The following is a 23,178-nucleotide window of genomic DNA, read 5'->3' on the forward strand; positions in this document are numbered from 1 at the left end:
ATCTCATGTCATCATTAACACCCTTTTTTGGAGAGAAAAAGAGTCACGGCGTCTCCTTTAGTTCCTTAGTTTCTTTTTCTTGCCCAATTACCTTCGTTTGTAGGACAAGATTAATATTCCCAGCATTTAAAACTGTTGTGAAGCAGTTCAACAGCTGGAGACGAGGCGAGAATTATCTCCATCAGTTGCTTGTTACAGTGGCCTTCGGAGGAGTACCTTTGACTCCCAGAGGCAGGAGCCTTCAGTCTGTTTTAAAATGTTTCCTCTCTTCATTTCTGCTTCAGATATTAAGAACTCTAACGTAGCTCATGTGACGTGTTCACGTTCTTAGAGCTCTTGTGCTGGAGCAGATCATTTAGTGCCACCCCGAAATGATACATTTCTGCTTTTTCTAGTCCAGCCTGCGTCTTCTTTTTTTAGTGTTGGACGTTGGGAATGTAATGCTAATTTGGCTTTTTAGATTATGCAGTGCATGCATATTTACGCAGAATTTTTAAAAGGGTATGTAAGATCTTTCCCTCCCAACATTGACCCCCCCAATTACCTGCTTGCCTTCTGTATCTTTTTTTTTTTTAATTTTTATTTAAATTTCGGTTAACATACAGTGTAATATTAGTTTCAGGTATACAGTTTAGTGATTCCACACTTCCGTACATCTGCTGGTGCTCATCACAAGTGCCCTCCTTAGTCCCCATCACCCATTTTACCTCCCCCCACCCGCACCCCCTGCAACCATCAGTTTGTTCTCTACATCTACAGTTAAGTGTCTGTTTCCTGGTTTGCTTCTCTCTTTCTTTTTTTTTTTTTTTTCCTCCCTTTGCTCATGTGTTTTGATTCTTAAATTCACCACAATCAAGATAGCATGTCTATCACCCATAACGATGCCCTTTGTGATTGTTTCCTCCCACTTCTGCCTGCCCCATCCCCCCCAAAATCCAGACAACCACTGATCGATCATCTTTGTGTCAGTATACATTTGTCCACCTTTTCTGGAATCTTACATATTTGCAGTAACTCAGGATGTACTCTTTTTGTCTGACTTATTTCACTCAGTATAATTCATTTTGACACACTCATGTGTCTTTTTTATTACTGAGAACTATTTCATCCTGTGATAGTATGTAATTATATATGTTTTATATTATTTAATATATTAATATATAGTTTATATTATTTAATGTTTATTAATATATTATAACTATATATTAAATATATTATATATATATATCCTCAGTTCTTGCTAATATTTAGTCTTTGACCTGGATTCCTGACACAAAGGTCCTAAATCCCTTGGAATTTCCTGGGTAATAGGAGTGTCTTCTATTCTAGTGAGAAGGCTCTTGGTGGGCTCCTGGATGGGGGGTGGTCCCTGGAAAGACCAAGCCATGATTAGAAGCTTGAACTTTCAGCTCTAGTCCTTATCCTTTGGAGAGGGGAAAAGCGAGAGGAACTGGTAATGGAGTCAGTAATTGATCATGCCTACTTGATGAAGTCTCCATGAAAATCCCTAAAGTACAAGGTTTGGAGAGTTTTCAGGTTGCCGAACACATGGAGATGCTGGGAGGGTTTTGCTCATGGAGAGGACACAGAAGCTCTATGCCGCTTCCCCACACCTTGACCTAAGTCTCTCTTTATCCGGTTAATCTGTATAATTTATTATATCCTGTTATATCCTAATAAAATGGTAAGTGTAAGTGTTGCCCTTAGTTCTGTGAACCATTCTAGCAAATTATGGAACCCAAGGAGGGGGGCCTGGGAACCCCAATTTATGGCTGGTCAGTCAGTAGTACCGCAGACAACCTGGAGCTTGGTGACTGGTGTCACAATGAGAATAGTCTCTGGGACTGAGCCCTTAATTTGTGGGATTTGCCTCTGATTTTCTGCTAACTTTTTAAAAATCAAAATATAATTCACACAGCAGAATATTCACCCCTTTAAAATGTACAATTCCGTGGCGTTAAGAACATTCACAATGTTGTGCAGCCATCACTACTCTCTAGTTCCAGAACTTTTTTTATCATCCCAAATGGAAACTCTGTACTCATACTCAGTGCCTGGCAAACACTGGTCTGTTCTCTGTCACTATGATTTGCCTATGGACATATGGACCATATGCTGCTTATATGGACATTTCATAGAAATGGAGTAAAAAATATGTCCTTTTTTGTCTGGCTCCTTTCACTTAAGCATTAATCTTTTCAAGGTTCATCCATGCTGCAGAATGAACCAGTATTTGAGTCCTTCTTATGGGCGCACAATATTCCATTATATAGGTGTGGTGCATAGTTGACTCTTGGACAACATGGGTTTGAACTGTGTGGGCTCATGGATTTTTTATAGGACAGTAGTGTAAATGTATTTTTTCTCTTCCTTACGATTTTCTTAATATTTTCCTTTCTCTAACTTATTTCACTGTAACAATGCAGCATATAATAATATAACATACAAAATAAGTGTTACATTGTTAATGTTGACTATTTATGTTATCGGTAAGGCTTCCGCTCAGCGGTAGGCTATTAAGTAAAGTTTTGGGGGAGTCAAAAGTTATATGCAGATTTTCAGCTGCATGAGAGGCAATACCCCAAACCCTCCTGGTGTTCAAGGGTCAATTGTATTTTATTTATCCATTCATCCATTGATGACCATTTGTATTTCTAGTTTTTGACTATTTAAAAAATGTTGCTATGAACATTCCATGTTATAAATTTTTGTGTGTACATACTTTTCAGTTCTCTTGGGTCTATGCCTAGGAATGGAATTGCTAGGTCATATGGTAGCTGTATAGTTAATCGTTAGTAGAACTGTCAGCCTGTTTTCCAAAGTGACTACACATTTTACCTTCCCACCAGCCATATATGAGAATTCTGATTTCTTCACATTCTTGTTCTTTCAAATTTTTTTTCAAGTTTTAGTAGTTCTTCATTTTACATTGAAGTCCATAGTTCATTTTGAGTTGATTTGTTATGTACAGGTATTTTTCTTTTTTTTCTTTTTAATGTCTAATTGTCCTACCACCATTTTGTTGAAAAAGACCACTTCCTTCCATTGAATTGCTTTTGTACCTTTGTCAAAAATCAGTTGGGTATATTTGTATGGGCCTATTTTTTGATCATTTTTTTTCTTTTAAGAACTCCCTTTAGATCTGCTGGTGACAAATTATTTTAGTTGCCCCTCATCTGAGAATGTCTTGCTTTCCCCTTCATTCGTGAAGGATAGGAGAGTTCTTTTCTCTCAGCACCTGCAAAATATTGTGTTACTTCCTTTGGGCCTCCCTGGTTTCTGATGAGAATCCGCTCTCATTTGAATTGCTCTTTTTTTTTTTTTCCCCTGTGCTTTTTGTTTTTCTCTGGTGCTTTCGGGAGTTTCTCTTTGCCTTTAACTTTCTCAACTTTAATTATGATGTGTCTTGGCATAGAATTTCTTTGGGTTTATCCTGTTTGGTGTTTGCTCAGCTTCTTGGATTGGTAAGTTTATGTCTCTTGCCACATTTGTCAGTTCAGCCTGCCTTTCTTTGAGTACTTTTTCAGGCCTGCCCTCTTTCTCGTCTCCTTTTAGGATTCTGACGAAATAAATGTTAGATCTTTTGTGAAGTCCCACAGGGCTTTGAGTCTCTCTTCTTTTTCTTTCTTTTCTTTTTTCTTTTTCTTTTTTTTAAATTTTCTCTGTGCTGTTCATATTGGGTAATTTGTATTGTTCTATCTTCAAGTTCACTCACGATTTCCTGCGTTTCCTCCATTTTGCTATTGAGCCTATCCACTGAGCTTTGTATTTGGGTTGTTGTTTTTTTCAGTTCTAAGATTTCCATTTCACTCTTCTTTATATCTTCCGTTTCCTTGCTGAAACTTTCTATTTCTTTGATGAGGTTTCTGTTCTGTCATTTTTTCCCAACTGTGTTTGTAATTGCTTATTGAAGCATTTTTATCATGGCTGTTTAAAATCTTTGTCAGATAATTCTAACCTTTCTGTCATTTCAGTGTTGGCATTTTTTGACTGTTTAAAATCCTTCTTGATGGGCACCCGGGTGACTCAGTCAGTTAAGTGTCTGCCTTCGGCTTAGGTCATGATCCTGGGGTCTTGGGATCGAGCCCTGTGTTGGGTTCCCTGCTCAGTGGGGAGCCTGCTTCTCCTTCTCCCTCTGCCATTCCCCCTGCGTGTACTCTCTAGCTCTCTCTATTTCTCTGTCAAATAAGTAAATAAAATCTTAAAAAAAAAATAAAATAAAATTCTTCTTGGGATCTTCCTGGTTCTCAGTATAATGAATGTGTTTGAAACCTGGACAGTTGGGTATTATGTTTTGAGACTCTAGGTCCTATTAGATCTAGAGCCAGCTTTTAGCCATCTTTCTTCGACATGGCTTTGGCCAGGGAAGAGGAGGGTACATGCCACCTCATTACTGCTAGGTGGAGGCAGAAGTCTGTTCCTCCCTTGGCCTCTGTCGATACCGGTCACTGAAGCTCCTCATTCCTGCTGGGTAGAGGTGTGCGTTGGTCTCCAGTGACACTGTGATGAATGTGCCTTATTGTTGCTGGGCTATGGTAAAAGTTCTGACTCTTTACTAGATCTCCTCTGGTACCACCCCAGCGGGTAGACAGAGATGGAAGTCTAGGCTCTCCCTGTGGTCTCTACTGACACCGGCGGGCGGGGGGTGGTGGGAGAGCTTGGTTATGGGGTGGTGGCTCCAGACTTGGCTTTCTCCGACATCATGCAACTGGGGTGTTGGAGTACTTTGTAACACCCTCACATGAGTGGAACTCTAGGCTCCCCGTTTGGCCTTTGTTGGAGTGAGTGGGGCCACTGTTTTTTTCTGTGATCTTTGGCTGGTGTTGAGTGATTATTATCTAATATTTTTCTGTCTTACTAGGTTTCCTCTCTTCTCATCTTTTGACTAGAGAGAGCTGACTTGTTGGGGCTTTCTTTTGTCTGTACCCATTGGCATTTCCAGTTTGCTGGCTTATCCAGCTCTAAGAGGGATACATGAGGCAAGAAGAAAATCCAGGGAATTTTCCACCGTGTTGTTCCTTAGGTCTGGAGCTCCCCACCTGGTCTGCCTTTTTCTCTCTACCTTCCATGGTCTTCTAGTTTTTGTTTTGCATGTTATGCCTAGCATTTTTAGTTGTACTTACCAGGAGGAATAGGAAAAGGTATGTCTACTCATCTTTCCAGAAGTGGAAGTTGCACCTGTTATTGTAAGTTAACAGTAATAGATCTTAGGCATCATTTCAAACTAGTATATGAATTGCATACTTAATCTTTTGTTTAAATTATGCATTGTATTTCATTTTATGAATGTACCATAATTTTTTTAACCAGTCCCCTACTGATGGGCCTTTAGGTTGTTTTCAGTCTTTTGCTCTTATAAACAGTGCTTCAGTGAATAACTTCCTGTATATGCATTAGTTTGCATGTGTTCCAGTATAGCTAAAAGATAGCTTCCTGTCTTACTATCCATATCATCTTAGAGAACTGTGTATTCCTTTGATAGAAGAGTCACTGTCGCCTAACGGAAATGAGAGTATTTCATTTTAGGTGGATCTGATTGTGAAAAAGTCACTCCTTGTATGACGTGTGCTTAGATCTGCTTTCCTACAACTTCACACATTGAGTCTAGTTCGGAGCTGGCGGTGAAGATAGGACAAATCCAGCTCCCCTTCCTTACAACAACCTTAGGTACTCAAAGCTGGTGTCTTTGGAACCTTCATCTTCTGTTCTCCATCCTAAAAAGTTTGAGTCATTTTAGCCATTTTCTTGTGGCATGATTTCCAGATACTCTGAATAAGACCTGGTTTGTTGAAGATGTTTTTTTACCCTTGGGCATCTAGAGGGAAATGGAATACTGTAATCCATATGTGGGCTAATGGTTGCTGATGACAAAAAAATTGACCAAAAATTTTGGGGACAGCCCTGTCACAGTCCGAATTATATTCCCAGAGACCATTGTAATGCCTTCCTTGCATTATGGATGAATGAATGCATTTATAAATCAATAAATTAATAAATACTGAGCTTACTCTTGACTTAAATTCCCAGTTTTGTTCATGGATACGTCTGCTTCTGATCTGTGCTTGTACGGTTGATTTGGAGGGCATCAGCTGGACTTTGCATTTGTCCCTGTGAGACTTTATGTCATCAGAGCTATCCGGTCTTCCAACATTTTCAGATCATTTTGGATACTAATTCTGTCCTTGCATGTATCGTTTCTCTTTCTCAACACCATGCCATCTGTACTCATCTGACTACTTAAATGGGATATATTTTGCTCATATTCGTACAAAATAGTCATAAGATATTTTTTAAAAAGGTAACTTCCTGAAAGTAGAGTTGCTGGGTCCAAAGGTATGTGTATTTACATTCTGGCAGAGAATGCTAAATGGCCTTTCACAGAGATTGATTGTCAGTCCGAATCACCTTGAATGTTGTCTGTATAGACAGGACTCCTGCTCATACGAGACAGAGCCCAAAAGAAGGTTAATTTGGAGCGCTAGATCTGAGTATACAACCCCAATGTCATCTGATGGGACCTTCCAGCTTTTTTTTTCCCACAAGTTTTCATGTAAAATAGTCTAAAATATAAGGAAAACATGTATTTTGATCAGCACTCCTGCCTCGTAGACATCTTTGTGTAGTTGCTCTGTGTAGTACGTTGGTATTGGGTTTTATAATACCTCATTTTGCTCAAGTAAACTTTTATTTTCACTAGTAGCTTTCTCTGTGGATATTAAACTCTCATTTGGGTCTGAATTATGCTCTTGTGGCTGATGATGTTAAGCAGTACATCAATTAAGTGATTTTTCTCAATTTAATGGGTCATTCAAATTCACAGACATTTCTTGTGGTTTGATTGTTATTGTTCACTAGTTTACTGTCGTGATTTTCAACCCAAGATTCCCCGAGAGATTTTTGTTTTCTGATTAAATTAACAAGAGTGATGGATGAGCTGCTACTTTATAACTTTTTATTGAATTATAATTGATACAGAATATTATGTTAGTTTCAGTTGTACAAGATAGTGATTCAGTGTTTTTATGCATCACAGAAAAATGATTGCCATGGTCTCGTTACCATCTGCACCCTACAAATTTATCACAATATTATTGACTATATTCTCTATGCTGTACGTTACATCTCTACATCTCTGCGATTTCTTTTTTTTATAACTGGAAGTTTGTACCTCTTAATGCTCTTTACCTATTTTGTCTGCCCACCTCCCCCTTACCCCTGGTTATTACCAGTTTGTATCTAGAAGTCTGTTTCTCATTTGTTTTATTTGTTTTTTTAGATGCTACACATAAGTGAAATCATATAGTATTTGTCTTTCTGTGTCTAAGTTATTTAACTTAGCATAATACTGTCTAGGTCTGTTCATATTGTTGCACACGGGGATTTCATTCTTTTTTATGGCTGCGTAATATTCGTGTGTGTGTGTGTGTAACACGTTTTCTTTATCCTTTCATCTGTTGGTGGACACTTAGGTTGCTTCTGTATCTTGGCTATTGTAGGGATACATGTATACTTTCATCATTTGGAGTGTAGTCCTGCTGTATATATAATGGATACTCTTTATCTCGTTGCTTTTATTCAACCCAGTGTCCGTGTTGGTATATCAGTAGTTTATTTTTTTTATTACTATGTAGTATTCTACTGTACGAACGGATTACAGTTTGTTTATTTTGCTTAGAATGGATTATTTCAGCGTTTGGTTGTTCTGAATGAGGCTGCTGTGCACACTTGTGTACATGCCATTTGGTGGGCATATCACGCCATCTCTTTTAATATTTCTTAAGCCAGAATTGTTTTACTCCCACAACACCGTCCGCTGGATTGATTCCTTGTTTACTTTCCCACACTGTGCTCGCTTCGGTGTCACATACACTTTCCCACACTTGCCTCTTCCCGAGGTGGTAATCTCTCAAAATTCATAAGGTAGGAGGCTTTGGTTTTGGATCATGAGCATAGTAGTGACAAAGAAACAGTATTTGGTATGTCATTGCTGGAGGGCAAGTTAGATGTGGCACGTGACCCTTCATTGGCGGAGAGTTCTGTGGAAATATCTATTCCTCAAAATTCGTATTTGACGTTCTCTCAGACAAAGTCTTTGGCAGAAGACAGCCACCATTTACAACTCCAGTGCTGTGTTCCCAGTCTTTGGAGCCCCCACCCCAGTCACCAGCAGAACGGTCCCCCGTGCTCATCCACGTGGCCCTCCGGTACTGCGAGGCTGCCTCGGTTAAGACCATTTGCTGCCTTCGTTACAATCACCACTAACTCCATCACGTGTGTAGAGTATCATAGGCATGTGCATATCTTTTGAACATGGACTTCCGTGTAACTAGTTACAGTTAATAGTGGGAGTTCGTTTTCTTTAGTCATTTTATATGCTATCATTTGGGAACTTCTGCCAGTGACTGAGAAATTTTACCTTCCACAGTAGCTCTCATATCGACTTGGAGACACTTGAATGGTATCATCATCAAAATATTAGTAAATAGCTTTTACTGTATCACTTGGTTGAACTCATGGCTATTTAGTAGAATTTTTGAATTAAAATAATTTTTCATTTGATCATATTCTGACACATTTAAGGTACAGTTTAACACTGAAATCTTTTCCCCCTCCAACCATGATTTATATTCATTACCAAGCATGATTTATATATAATTCATCAGTATTATTTCCTTCTTCTAAAAAAGTGGCCTTTTCTTTGTGTTTAAAATATAAAAATTTTCCTATTTTTTTTCTTTCTGTTCTCAAAAATCTACTGTGGGTGCTATCGTTTTTGCTGATACACAGCTTTATCAGGTATGATTCCTAAGTGTCATGTTGGGCTTTATAGATACGTTGTTGAAAGTTCCAGGGGAAAAACTTTCCAGATTGACTTTCTACATTTGCTTGATCAGTATTCATGAATATCTTATGAAAATTATTGGCCTTTAAGGTATACAGTGGTCTATGTATCAAAAACAGCTTTGCCGGGGCGCCTGGGTAGTGCAGTCGTTAAAGCGTCTGCCTTCGACTCGGGGCGTGATCCCGGCGTTCCGGGATCGAGTCCCACATCGGGCTCCTCTGCTGGGAGCCTGCTTCTTCCTCTCTCACTCGCTTGCTGTGTTCCCTCTCTCGCTGGCTGTCTCTCTGTCACATAAATAAATAAAATCTTTAAAAAACAAAACAAAAAAAAAATCAGCTTTGCCAAATTTATTACACCTATATTCCAAAAAGAAGTTTTTTTTTTTTTTTTAAGGATTTTATTTATTTATTTGACGGAGATAGAGACAGCCAGCGAGAGAGGGAACACGAGCAGGGGGAGTGGGAGAGGAAGAAGCAGGCTCATAGCGGAGGAGCCTGATGTGGGGCTCGATCCCATAATGCCGGGATCACGCCCTGAGCCGAAGGCAGACGCTTAACCGCTGTGCCACCCAGGCGCCCCCCAAAAAGAAGTTTTGAGTTCTTTCTTCAAAAATGTTGATCTTTTTCTCTGGTTTTCTTCACCAATTGATCTGTGTATAGTTCTCTGCATTTTCCCTGTTTATACGTGTACATGTTTGGATACTTGTCAGTGTTATTTTTAACATACATGATTTTTCAAACTGCTACATATTTCTACCCAGATTTTTTCCAAACTCTGTTCCATGAAATACATTAATCTGAGATGCTAAGGAGAATGGGACAAAAAATATTATAAAATGTTTACTATATCCCTCTTTGAGAGAGTCACAATGCACATTAGCATAGGAGAGGATCTGGTGTTAGGCAGTAAAGAAAGTTGTTTACCTTTGTTGATCTCAGCATCTTCTAGAAATATTTGAGTGTAGAACACTTCATAACACCCTGGATGTTCTGAGGATACCCACTGGGGAACTCTTGCAAAAGACCGAGTGGTGTTTTCTCTGTAGTGTTTTAACACATCAAATAATATTGACTAAAAGTGATTAAATTTCCAAGAAGTTAGGACACTTAGGTGAATTGTATTTGGGTTGTCTTTTCTTATAGAAATTACATTTTGAAATACAGCATTGATTTTTTTTTTCCAGCATACCCTCTTTCAATACTTGAGTTGACTGTTAAAAATTTGTAAAACTGTGAAAATGCTGCTTTTTTGTAGGAAAGAGGTTTTTTTGGTTGCTGTTGTCATTGCTCGATTGTTTCTCTTCCGTAAGAATTTGTTTTTATCCTTAAAAAATATGTTTACTATTTCAGATAGCGTGACACAGGAAAGGAGGCCTCCCAAACTTGCCTTTATGTCAAGAGGTGTTGGGGACAAAGGTTCATCCAGTCATAATAAACCAAAGGCCACAGGTATGGGTCAGCAGACTACAGTTCTTAGATATTTACATGGTATCCGATTTGCCATAGCACTGAAAGAAGGTTGAAAGGTTTTACTCGATGCATATATAGGTTTTCTTTTTCCAGACATTTTCAGTATTTCACTAAAAGTTATTTATAGACGCTCTTGCGTAAGCCAAGAGTTCCCAACCTTTTTTAGCTGATGAACAGCTTTCCGTGAGGACCTGTGTCTTTTGTTGGTTTATATCAGCTGGTTTTTGGAACCCCCTACTTGCAACATTTGTATGTAAAGTTTAGAGTTGTAACTGTACAAAATCACCTTATCAGGCTAATGTTATAGAGGGTAAAGTATATAGAGAGTAATTATGTGGATTTTGCTAACAAAATATGGCACAAGATAAATTCCAAACTGGTAAGCAAAAATTTTTGTCTCTCTTCCAGAAACTCCCTCACAATGCATGTGGAATTCTTAGCTTTTTTTTCTTTAGCTTCCCCATATTTCATAGTTTTAAAGGATGGTAGTTATACAAGCTAAACAGCTCATTTAAAAAGCTGTAAGAATGTTTGTTAACTCAGATGTGCGTTAGGAGCAGAATATTTTTTCCTCAGTTATCTGGTGAACAAACCTACTTTGGCTCGTTTTAAAGGAAATTGTATTTTAAGAAGTATTTTCCGTGACTTTGGACGCTGGGAGACTTAGGATTAAGTAGGATATACAAGTAATAGTTATTTTTTATGTTAACTTATGGACCTAGGTAGGCTAGCTCACACTTGTTATTCTCACATATAAATAGCCTACAGATTTTCTGAAGACATGGGCGTTACTTGCGTTGTAGCAGATCTTAGTTATAAGCATAAAACAGAGAGCTATCAGCTTTAAATTGAAAAAAAACCCCACCAGATTTTGTATAGGTTCTAGAAACCCCTGCTGTCACCTACAGCGTGTCCTCTTAAGTACTGAGGCAGGGTAGGGTCTTGAAATGTCTGTGACAGGGCTGCACTCTTTCTTACTTTAATTAATCTGATACAAAAAAAAAATCATACTGCTTCATGTGTTCAAAGCATGAACACACGAAGCAAGGAATTTGATGACCAAGAATTCCATAGTGTTTAAATTTTTTAAACTTAATTGGTGCCCTGATTTACGTACACAACATTTGAAGATTCCCTGCTTCTTAAAGGAACGGTTTTAAAACAACAGGTTAAATTCGGGAGCCAACAGGTTCATCACATGAAATTGGGGAACGGTGATGTTGACACTTGGAAATAAGCCATAGTAGATGAAATAATTTTTAAGAGCATTTTGTCTTAAGAAAAAAAAAAACAAAACAGACTTTTCTTTTAGCTTTCTCCTGTTCCCCTCCTCTATTGATTCTTGGGTGGAAGAATTTTTTGACATTGCCAAAATGGTTGAAAATGCTAATAAAATACATTGTGTTTGTATCCATCCTTTGCTTTCTTAAGCAATTGTTAGCACTGTATGCATGTTAATTTCTCTTAGGGAAAAGCTTTTGCACCATATTGACTTTATTTTTAAAAGGAACTTTTCTTGATCCATAGGATCTACCTCAGACCCTGGAAATAGAAACAGATCTGAATTCTTTTATAATTTAAATGGATCTTCTGTTGACTCACAACCACAATCCAAATCAAAAAACACATGGTACATTGATGAAGGTAATCCATAATTTTAGTGTCTTTTATAATGATCCTCTCCTTTTCGATCATCAGGGGGAAAAAAAGGCTTTTTCACCAGTATATCTTGTTTTTGGAACAGAATGAGTAGGCCATTCTTTAGTAATATGACTGAACTAAAATATCGTATATAATTTGAACTGCACTCCTGTTAAGATGAATACAACATTCGGAAAATGTATTAGTAGCTCGTTTTCTTTTCTTAGCTGATCTTCAGGTTAGATTTCTAGAATCAGTTGAATCATTTAAAGTCTTTCCTGTCTGGGTCTTTCTTTACCTCTTTAAAACACTCCCTTTTTGCCTTTCTTTGGGTCAGGGACATAATTTTCTTCTGGTTTATTGTTTTCTTTGTTCATCCCTTCAGTAAATATTTATTGAGTGCTTTCTATGTGCCAGACACTCATCTAGGCACAGAGGTTACAATGGTGAGCAAAAAATAGACAGCGTCCTTGCCCATTCTAAATTTATGATCAAGTTATTAAAATGGACATTAATCAGACCATCACAGAAACAGATCTAGAATTGCAGTCATGGCGAGGGCAGCGAAGGCACGGGGATGCTGGAGAGCATATTAAAGGTGGATTTTACTTATGGGGGCTCAGGGATGTTTTTCTGCAGAAGCAGCGTGAGCTTAAATTTACCAGAGGAGTGCGAGATATCACAGGGAACGGGACAAAGAATCTTTTAGGCAGGGGGAATAGCATATGTAAAGGCCTCGTGGAAAAATGGAGCTTGTGTTGCCAAGGACTAAAAAGAGCCAGACTAGCTAGAACAAAGAGAGAGGCAAAACATTTTATGAAAAAGGCTTACAGGCCTGGGCATGTGGGGCCTGGTGTGCCCTATTTAAAGGAAATGGGAGGCCGCTGAAGGATTTTCAGCAAGGGGTGACATGACCAAGTTTGCCTTTTGAAGATCATCCTGGCTGCACGGTGGACGGTGGATTGAAGCAGGGACCGTGTGGATACGAGGGCACCATTGAAGGTTGTTGCAAGGCTCAGAAATAGATTATAGCAGCTAGGGCGAGACTTGTTGGGGGAAGGGATGGGAGGAGGTGGATGGTGTAGGAGATATTTAGGAAATGAATTGATAAGACTCACAGATAGACTGAAAGCGAGAGCTGAGGAAGAAAGAGGTATCAGTGATACTCCAGGTTTTCTGGCTTGTATCCTTCAACGATTGTAGAGGAAGGTGATGAATTTGATTTTGAATATGTTGAGCTCCAGGGGCCTTTTGAACTTCCCAGAGGTGATTTGCCAAATAGTTGGATATACAGGTGTGGAGCTTAGAAGAGAGTTAAGAGCTGGAGAAGTACGTTTGCAAGTTGCCCCCACATATTTGGTGATTAAAGTTCTGTGAATAATAGCACCTGAGTTGAGAGTGAAGGAGATGGAGGGTGAAGGATAAGACTGAGCCCTGAGGAACTTAGCGGCTGGGAGACAGAGGAGACAGAAAAAGCAACAGGAGGGAAGTGAGGAAAACCAGGAGGTTGTTGGGGCAAGAAGCTGAGGAGCTAGAGGACAGCAGTGTTGAATGCTCCTGGGAGGGCAAGTAGGATGAAGACCACGTGATTAACCTGCTGGATTTAGCCGTTGGAAGCCATCAATGACCTCAGCTGGTTATGCTTTTGTGGAGTGAGGAAATGGAGACATGAGTCCAGTTGGCTAAAATGGAAGTTGGGGCTTCATCCTGGACTTCTCTCTCTCATTACTCGCATCCAGTCGTCACCCACCAGGTTTTCTGGCATTCGTCCTCTTCAGTATCACTAGAATCTTTCCCATCTTCTTCATTTCTGCAACCACTGCCTTAGTTCCTTTGTTGCTGTCTAGTTCATATAATGGCCTTCCAGCTGGTTCGTCTGCCTCAGCCTTGTCCCTTCTGAATTTGCTCTGAACAACAATAATAACCGCCCTCACCAGCGTCTTTATCATCGCCACCATCATCACTGTGGCTGACGCTTCTCGACAGCTTACTGCACCAGGCACTGTGTTACACGCTTTATATGCATTACTTTGTCCTCATAGCAACTTTATGAGGTAGATATTTTTACTTCTTCTTTTGTTACAGTGGTTAAATACCTTGCCCAAGGCCACACAGCTAGTATGAGTGCTGCCAGTATTCCAACCCGAGTCTCCTTAACACCAGAGCTGCCTCTTTTGATCGTTACACTGTGTTTCTCTTCACGTTACTCTCGGGTTGATTTTTCTGAAGATGTATCCTCTCGTGTCTCTTCTTTGCTGTCTATCTATTAATTTGCTCCTAGCCCTTGAAGATAAAAATCCGGATTCCTTACTTTGGCCTGCTGGACTCTTTTACGGTATGGCTTCTTACGTGTCTCTGTCATTTGTCCTGGATTCCTGCTCTAGGCATGCTTGGAGTGGGGCCATTTTGGAACGTGCCATACTTTTCTCTTTTCTTGGCTCCTGTTGTTCCTCTTGCCTGGAAATCCTTCTTCCTGTTCCTCCCACTCTATGCTCAGGCTTACTTCTATCCATCTGTTCAATCTCAGCTTGGGTATTATTTTCTCCTGGAAGCCTTTCCTGTCTCTCCTGGGTTAGGTGAGGTGCCATCATAATTGTTTGTCGCCTGTCTCTTCTGCCAAACTGGAGTTCCAAGTGCCTCGCACAGGGCTTGGCATGGACTACATTTAGTAATTGTTTGCAAATTAAATCAAAATAAGAATTGAAGAGTACTGTAGAACTCTATAGTGACTTTTTAACTATCGTATGGATTATTTATATTATACATAAACAAACGTAACAGTCCAAGTCTACTGTTACATCACGTGAGCTCAGATACTCACTTGGGCTTCGATACTTAACATATTCCCTTAGATACTCACAGGAAATGATTTGAGCGAGCTCTCTGATTTCGCCTTCTCTGTGCCTTCATTTCTACTTGGGTAGGGTACTGTGAAGATAGGCAGGCACAGGGCCTCATCCCCCAAATTCTTCCTAGCCATAGAGCTAGGGTGATGCCTCTCCAGGAAGTTCTGTCTCCCAGTAGACTATTTCTGTTAAGTTTTGGCCCATGTGTTAGCAGTTACCAGCTCTCTCAAATATCTTGGGAGCGCTGAGACAGCAAGGGCCTGGCAGGGTCCTGTGGTGAGTCACAGCCCTCCTGGCTTCTGCACGTGCACGGGAACTGTCCACGGTGGTTATGGCGCAGCCCCACTTTCTCCCCCTGTTGGTACTGGGTAGCTTTGGGAATGCTTTTCCTATGAGCTGCTTTCTTTCTAAGGAAAGGAAACTTAGTAAAACCATGGGTTTGTCATAACCTAGGTGACATTAATTCTCTAAGTTTATGCTATGATTTTATTCTTACACAGTTTCTGTAGTGTGGTAAAATATTTTTAACTTCTTGATTCTAGTCTAATGTTGTATACTAAGTGTATGTAAGAATGTGGACCCTAAACGGGGTATATAAAGTCATGAAATCTGTATGGAGTAGGCCTTCATCCTTAAATTAGAAAACAGAAGTAACTCAGTGTAAAAGAACATTTCTTGTTTATCATTAATTTCACTTATATATTTAAAACGTTTTTTATTCCTACAACATTTGATTTGTATATTCACTTTTTTCTTAAATGTCAAGTATTTTCTTGTGTTAGTGGCTATACCAAGTGCTGTGGATTCAACCATGAAGCCTCATGAAAAACCATGAAAAAGACTAACAGAATTCCTGTTCTTATGGAGCTTATATTCTGGTTGGCATGGCTGACAGTAAATATATAGACAGACCAGGTAGTCATCGATGGTGACATGTGCAGTGAAAGATATGAACAAGGTGTGGCAGCATCCGGTGGGAAGCCAGCTACCGCAGAGTGTGGTGGAGGGCTCTCTTTGAGGAAAGGCTATTTGGGTTGAGATCTGGATGACGTGAGTGAACCCGTCGGAGAAGGAGCTTGGGAAGAACATTCTGGGCAGAGGTGATAGGAAAGGCAAAGGCCTGAGGTGAGAAAGAGTATTTGAGGACTGGCGTGGCTACAGCATGGGAAGCAAGGAAAATAGGTGTATAAAAGGAATTTGGTTAGGTAGGTGGGAGCTAGATCACACAGGACCTTGTAGATCTCGGTGAGAAATTTATTATAAGAGCACTGGAAAGCCATTGGAAGTTTTTAAGCAGGAGAATGGTAGAAGATCATGTAAGATCTTTAAATTTTAAAAAGATCTCTTAGAGTTGTATGGTGAATTGTTTGGAGAGGGACAAGAAGAGGGTCAGACCAGGAAAGAGACTGGTTACAGGGTCAAAGATGATGGTGGCTTGAATTAGGGAGATAATAGGGGTGAAGAGAAGAGGATGAATTTGAAATATATTTTGGAGATAGAACCAAATGCTTTATGGATTTGGGTTTTGGGCCTGAGGAGTTGAGGGTTTGAGGAAGAAAAGAGTAACTTTTAAAATTCCTATGTTAAAGGGGCGCCTGGGTGGCTCAGTCGGTTAAGCATCTGCCTTTGGCTCAGGTCATGATCCCAGGGTCCTGGAATTGAGCCCCATGTCAGGCTCCCTGCTCTGTGGGGAGTCTGCTTCTCCCTTTCCCTCTGCCTGCTGCTCCCCCTGCTTGTGCTTACTCTCTCTGTCAAATAAATAAATAAATAAATAAAATCTTTAAAAAAATAAAATTCCTATGTCAAATATCATTATTAAAGAATCTTAAATGGGGAAGATATATAGAACAGTAAGGTACAAAATACAGTGAACACCCGTGTAGTCGCTACTCACTTTAAGAAAAAAACCATTATCATTACCTTTGAAATTCCCCCTGGTGCCTCTTCCTAGAACCCTTCCCTTCACACTTTCCTCTGAGCTCCTGCCATCTTTAATTTAGTGTTATCATTCTCTTGGTTTTCATGATCGCCTTATAATATATCTAAACAGTATACTGTTAGTTGTGCATGTTTCTGAGCTTCATATAAAGGAATCAGACTGCTGATTGTATGTCTGCTGTAATTTCCCCTCAATGTTATGTCCCAAAGATTCACCGTAGTAGTAGTATATGATTATAAATTATATGTGTTCATTGCTTTATAGCATGCCATTCCATTTCATTGCTTTGCTGTGAAATGTCTAAATATACCACAGTATATGTCCCCAATCGACCACTGATGGACATTGGAATTTTTATTTTTCTGCTGTTATTAACAGCTCCGCTATTAACGATCTTACACGAGTCTAGACTGTATACCTAGAAATGGATTCACTGGGTCATGTCATATGCACATCTTTCCTTTACTGAATCATACCACACTGTTCCTTGAGTAGTTGTACCAGTGTACACTCCCATAAGCATTGTGTGAGGGTATCTGTCATTTGTTCTTTATCCTGACCAACAGTTAATATCTAAGACCTTGCACTTTTGAAATGATATCTCATGCTGCTTTTGACTTTTTTAATCTACTTACTAGTGAGGGCAAGAATCTTTTCACTTATGTTTGGTGATTTGGGTATCTTCTGAGTTGCCTTTCAAGCCCTTTGTCCATTTTTTCCTAGGTTTTTTGTTTTTTTGTTTTTTTTTAATTTTGATTTACAGGCTTTTGTCCAGTTTTAATCCTTTGTCAGAAATATGTATTATAAGTGTTTTCTTCTTGCTCAGCTCATATTCTCACTCTTGCTATGACCTTTTATGACCAAGTAGCTCAATTTTAATGCCGTATTTGTCAGTCTTTTCCTTTATGGCTAGTATACTTATGTGCAAGAAATTTCTCTTGGCCCTAAAATCATAAAGAACATTCTTCTATATTGTCTTCCAGAAGCTTATGGTTTTGCCTTTCCCATTTGTCTTTAAACCACCCAGAAGTGTTTTTGTGTAGAGCATGCAGTACAAGTTCAATTTAATTTTTTTTAAAGTTCCGATAACTGATGATCTCAGTATTATTATTTATTGAGCAGCTCATTCTCCACCCTGTGATCTGCAGCGCCTGCCTGGCAGCTGTATTAGTTCTCTTGAGGAAATAGCTTTGTCTTTGGTTCTCTTTTTCTACGTTTGTTTTCTCTTAAATTATTTTCTGCTTTTGTAAATTTATCTGGTTTTGATTCTCTGTACTGTATGTTTGTCTTCTCTTTCATTAATTTCTGTTTTGTATTTACTCTTTCCTTTTGACTGTTTTTTGGGAGGTTAATCTGTTCTTCTAACTTCCTAAGTTATATTCTGAGTATAGTTCATTAATACTCTTTTTTTCCTAAAATAAACTATTAAGTCTATAAATTTCCTTTGTAAGTACAACTTGAACTGTGTTCCACAAGTGTTTGTTGCTTCTTTCTCTCTCTCTCTTTTTTTTTTAATAAAGACATTTATTTATGTGACAGACAGCCAGCGAGAGAGGGAACACAAGCAGGGGGAGTGGGAGAGGAAGAAGCAGGCTCATAGCAGAGGAGCCTGATGTGGGACTCGATCCCGGAACGCCAGGATCACGCCCTGAGCCGAAGGCAGACGCTTAACGACTGCGCCACCCAGGAACCCCTCTCTCTCTTTTTTTTTAAATGTTTCTTTATTACATTATGTTAGTCACCATACAGTACATCCCTGGTTTCTGATGCAAGGTTCGATGATTCATTAGTTGCGTGTAACACCCAGTGCACCATGCAATATGTGCCCTCCTTACTACCCATCACCAGTCTATCCCATTCCCCCACCCCCCTCCCCTCTGAAGCCCTCAGTTTGTTTCTCAGAGTCCATAGTCTCCCATGCTTCACTCCCCCTTCTGATTACCCCCCTTTCTTTATCCCTTTCTTCCCCTACCGATCTTCCTACTTCTTATGTTCCATAGATGAGAGAAATCATATAATTGTCTTTCTCTGCTTGACTTATTTCACTCAGCATTATCTCCTCCAGTGCCGTCCATGTTGCAGTAAATGTTGAGAACTCGTTCTTTCTGATGGCTGAGTAATATTCCATTGTATATATGGACCGCAGCCTCTTAATCCAGTCATCTGTTGAAGGGCATCTCGGTTCCTTCCATGATTTAGCTATTGTGGACAATGCTGCTATGAACATTGAGGTGCACATGGCCCTTCTCTTCACTACGTCTGTATCTTTGGGGTAAATACCCAGTATTGTAATGGCTGGGTCATAGGGTAGCTCAATTTTTAACTTTTTAAGGGACCTCCACACTGTTTTCCAGAGTGGCTGCACCAGCCTGCATTCCCACCAACAATGTAGGAGGGATCCCCTTTCTCCACATCCTCTCCAGCAATTGCTGTTTCCTGCCTTGTTGATTTTTGCCATTCTAACTGGCATAAGGTGGTATCTTAGTGTGGCTTTGATTTGAATTTCCCTGATGGCTAACGATTTTGAACATTTTTCACGTGTCTGTTAGCCATTTGTATGTCCTCATTGGAAAAGTGTCTGTTCATATCCTCTGCCCATTTTATGATTTGTTTATTTGTTTCTTGCATATTGAGCTTGAGAAGTTCTTTGTAGATCTTGGATACCAGTCTTTTATCTGTAGCATCATTTGCAAACATTCTGTGGGCTGCCTCTTAGTTTTTTTGATTGTTTCCTTGGCTGTGCAGAAGCTTTTTATCTTGATGTAGTCCCACATGTTCATTTTATCTTTTGTTTCTCTTGCCTTTGGAGATGTGTCATTAAAAAGGTTGCTTTGGCCGATGTCGTAGAGGTTGTTGCCTATGTTCTCCTCTAGGATTCTGATGGATTCCTGTCTCACATCGAGGTCTTTCATCCATTTGGAGTTTATTTTTGTGTATGGTGTGAGATAGTGGTCAAGTTTCATTCTTTTGCATGTAGCTGTCCAATTTTCCCAGCGCCGCTTCTTTCTCTTTTTTCTTTACTTTAAAAAATTTACATAATCATTTCTTTTTTGATCCTTTAGAATTTAGAAGCATCTTTCTAAATTTTTTGATATTTTTTTGGTACTGTTTTCTAACTTAATTGTATTACGGGCAAAGAATAAACTATTTAATACCAATCAATAATGGATTTTTTTGGTTTGAGCAATTGGGTGCCATTTACTGAGGTAAAAAAGTCTGGAGGTGGGAGGAGAATCTAGAACACTGTTTGGAGAACTTAAGTGTGCAATGCTTACAAAATCCTTCTAGAGTCAAAAATGGGCAGTTGGACTAGATGTGTATGTTAATTTTTAGAGATGTGGGTGTGTTTAATATTCTTGAATACATTTCTCTAAATAAGAATAATTTTTTGTAGTTGCTGAAGACCCTGCAAAATCACTTACAGAGATCTCTCCAGACTTTGGACACGCTTCACCACCACTGCAGCCTCCTTCCATGAACTCATTATCCACCGAGAACAGATTTCACTCTTTACCATTCAGTCTGACAAAGATGCCCAATACCAACGGAAGTATTGGCCACAGTCCACTGTCTCTGTCAGTTCAGTCCGTGATGGGAGAACTAAACAATGCACCTGTCCAGGAGAGTCCGCCCTTGGCCATGACTTCTGGGAACTCGCATGGTCTGGAAGTGGGCTCTCTGGCTGAGGTTAAAGAGAATCCTCCTTTCTATGGGGTAATCCGTTGGATTGGCCAGCCACCAGGACTCAACGAAGTGCTAGCGGGACTGGAACTGGTAATTTAATTTGGCTTAAAAATTGCAGTTCTTCTCTGTCTGGAGTTTTGTGTAGTTTTTTTTCCCCATTATGCTTTTTTTGTCAAAATGTTTTGTCAAAAAAGGTGTCACTAGAGAAAAATTGTATTACCGTGTCACCTGACTTCTTTGCCACCCATGAAGCATCCGATCCACTTGTTCCTGATGTTAGCTGATCTGTGTTCAAGTAACGAAAGCAGATTTTTAGACTAATGTGTTTAGGCTCATTATATTAAACAGAATACAGTAAGGAAAGCAACTCTGTTAACAGCTTTCTTTCTCTTCCCCAGTCTCCCTCCCCCCAGTCGGTTCTAATATTTATATCATCAGTTTTAAGATTAATTGCCATTTTTAGAGATTTTTTTGAGATCTTTATAGATGGAAAGATTTCCCATTTGGAGATTAGGAAAGCATATTGTTTGGCCTTTCATGATCTGGAAAGGATAATTTGAGTACATTTAACTTGATTTATAAAATATATTTCTTAAAAAATTTGTTTGCATGCTAGTGAATGCTACTTTTGGGGAGGGGGAAGTTTTTAAAATAAATCGCCTCTGTGCCTTGGTTTTAAACTTGTGGAAATGATACCGGAAAGTCAGTTAACCAGGGAAGGCTTAAGTATACACTCTGGAAGAAAATACATTGAGGGCTTCATGTTGGATTAAGGAATTAATTTCTTAAATGAGTAGTTGTGGGCTGAAGCACTGGTTAGTCGATCCCTTTTTTCTGAAGGAGTTCTCGGGGCAGGCGTGGTGAGGGAATTCTGAGAAGGGGTGAGCCAGCAACAAATCTTAGAAACCTTCCTTCCTTGTTTGCTGTGTTGCAAGGTGCAGAGTAACACATACCGAAGCATTTCTTTTTCAGGAAGATGAATGTGCGGGCTGTACGGATGGAACCTTCAGGGGCACGCGGTACTTCACCTGTGCCCTGAAGAAGGCGCTGTTTGTTAAACTGAAGAGCTGCAGGCCGGACTCTAGGTTCGCGTCTCTGCAGCCAGTTTCCAATCAGATCGAACGCTGTAACTCTCTAGGTATTTGGAGGCCTTTCATTTACTTACCAATCTGGAATGACCATGGTTCTGATCTCAGGCTATTTTGCAGTAGCAGGCAGTGACAGTGTTTAAATATATTTCTTGCCAGTGTTCATCGGGCTCGTAAATCGGTAAAAATTGCTACTTGGTGTATAAGAAAGTTACAGTTGTCCCAAGAAGGGACTTTTGAAAAAGTGTCAGGAAAAAAATGAGATTTGGAAAGTGAAAAATAGTAGGACTTATTTTTCTCTTCCTTTTGGTCGCCAGCATTTAAAAAAAATGTTTTAAAAATCTTTTATATATGTATTTGACAGAGAGAGGGAGAGAGCAGAAGCAGGGGGAATGGCAGGCAGAACGAGAGGGAGAAGCAGGCTCCCACCTGAGCAGGGACCCCAATGCAGGGCCCAATCCCAGGACCCTGGGATCATGACCTGAGCTGAAGGCAGACACTTAACTGACTGAGCCACCGAGGCGCCCCAGTTGCCAATGTTTAATTTTTAAAAACACAGAGGTAGAAATGGAAATGGTGGTCTTCTTTTGGCACTAACTACCCTCTCTCGAAGTCAGGAGAAGGAGTCAGCATTATTATACGAAGTAGTTTTAGATTGCTTGATAGAGGACAGATCCCCTCGTTATTCATAACAGGTGACAGTTTCCTGATGCTATCCCTTTCCAGTTTGAGTAATAGCTGTGAAGCATCTTGACAGTTAAGCAGCTATCAGTAGGAAAGCCACCTTTATGAAAAACATTTTTTATTACACTTGAAGTAGTACTGTGGAGTTTTTTGTTTTCTTTTTCAACTTGAAGGTGAAACATCTCAGGCAAATTATAAAATAGGTGGGGAACAAAATATTTTATTTGACAGATGCTTTTCATACAGTACTTAATACTCTAAAGTGTTTTTTAAATGGTGGAGGAAGAGAGATTGAAATGAACAATAGCATTGTTATAAGCCAAGCTGAAAACAATGAACCCGAACCTACCTTTAACCTAGTTTTAAGTCATGAAACAAATTTTGCCTCAGAATACAAAAGTGTATTTTAAAATGAAGAAATATATGGGAGTACATATTGTAATAGTTAAAAAGGGTACTTTGCATTTTCATTTTTATGTTTGCAGCATTTGGAGGCTACTTGAGTGAAGTGGTGGAAGAAAATACCCCACCCAAAATGGAAAAAGAAGGTTTAGAGATAATGATTGGAAAGAAGAAGGGCATCCAGGGTCATTACAATTCTTGTTACTTAGACTCAACCTTATTCTGGTAAGTTTCAAATTAATGCAACAGGGATATAGTTCTACGGGGGCAGAGGCACGCGTGTGTGTGTGTGTGTGTGTGTGTGCGTGTATGCATGTTGCATGTGCGTGAAAGAAACTGCTTAACTGCCTTTGAGTAAAGAAACTGGGTGGCTGGGCCACAGGAAAGAAAGGGAGATTTACATTTCGTTATACCCTTTGGAAGGTGCCGAACATAGTCTCATGGGCTCATATCCAAAAAATTAATATAAAAATAATGCTGTGATTGAGGAGTAAGAGTGATAGTGTTACGGGGGGACAGATACTCTGATGGTGTCTGGGAAATCATGTGACTGAGGAGAATTAAGAGAATTTATTTCAGAGAA

The 23,178-nt window shown here is 39.5% G+C and overlaps 1 protein-coding gene across 7 annotated transcripts in view; it reads left to right on the forward strand.

Annotated features, from left to right (window-relative positions):
- CYLD (CYLD lysine 63 deubiquitinase) overlaps positions 1-23,178 on the forward strand; it is a 67,800-nt gene that overhangs the window by 25,955 nt on the left and 18,667 nt on the right. For 6 of the 7 annotated variants that reach the window (XM_040633294.1, XM_040633298.1, XM_040633296.1 and 3 more), the window contains 5 exons: positions 10,192-10,290; positions 11,839-11,955; positions 20,132-20,511; positions 21,394-21,559; positions 22,679-22,820. In XM_040633294.1, coding sequence (XP_040489228.1) covers positions 10,192-10,290; positions 11,839-11,955; positions 20,132-20,511; positions 21,394-21,559; positions 22,679-22,820 — 904 coding nt within the window. The remainder of the gene's footprint in view (positions 1-10,191; positions 10,291-11,838; positions 11,956-20,131; positions 20,512-21,393; positions 21,560-22,678; positions 22,821-23,178) is intronic. The other variant, XM_040633297.1, reaches the window with a different exon arrangement.

Source organism: Ursus maritimus, unplaced genomic scaffold, assembly GCF_017311325.1.
Source record: "Ursus maritimus isolate PB19 unplaced genomic scaffold, ASM1731132v1 scaffold_19, whole genome shotgun sequence".
In the NCBI taxonomy this organism is placed as follows: domain Eukaryota; kingdom Metazoa; phylum Chordata; class Mammalia; order Carnivora; family Ursidae; genus Ursus; species Ursus maritimus.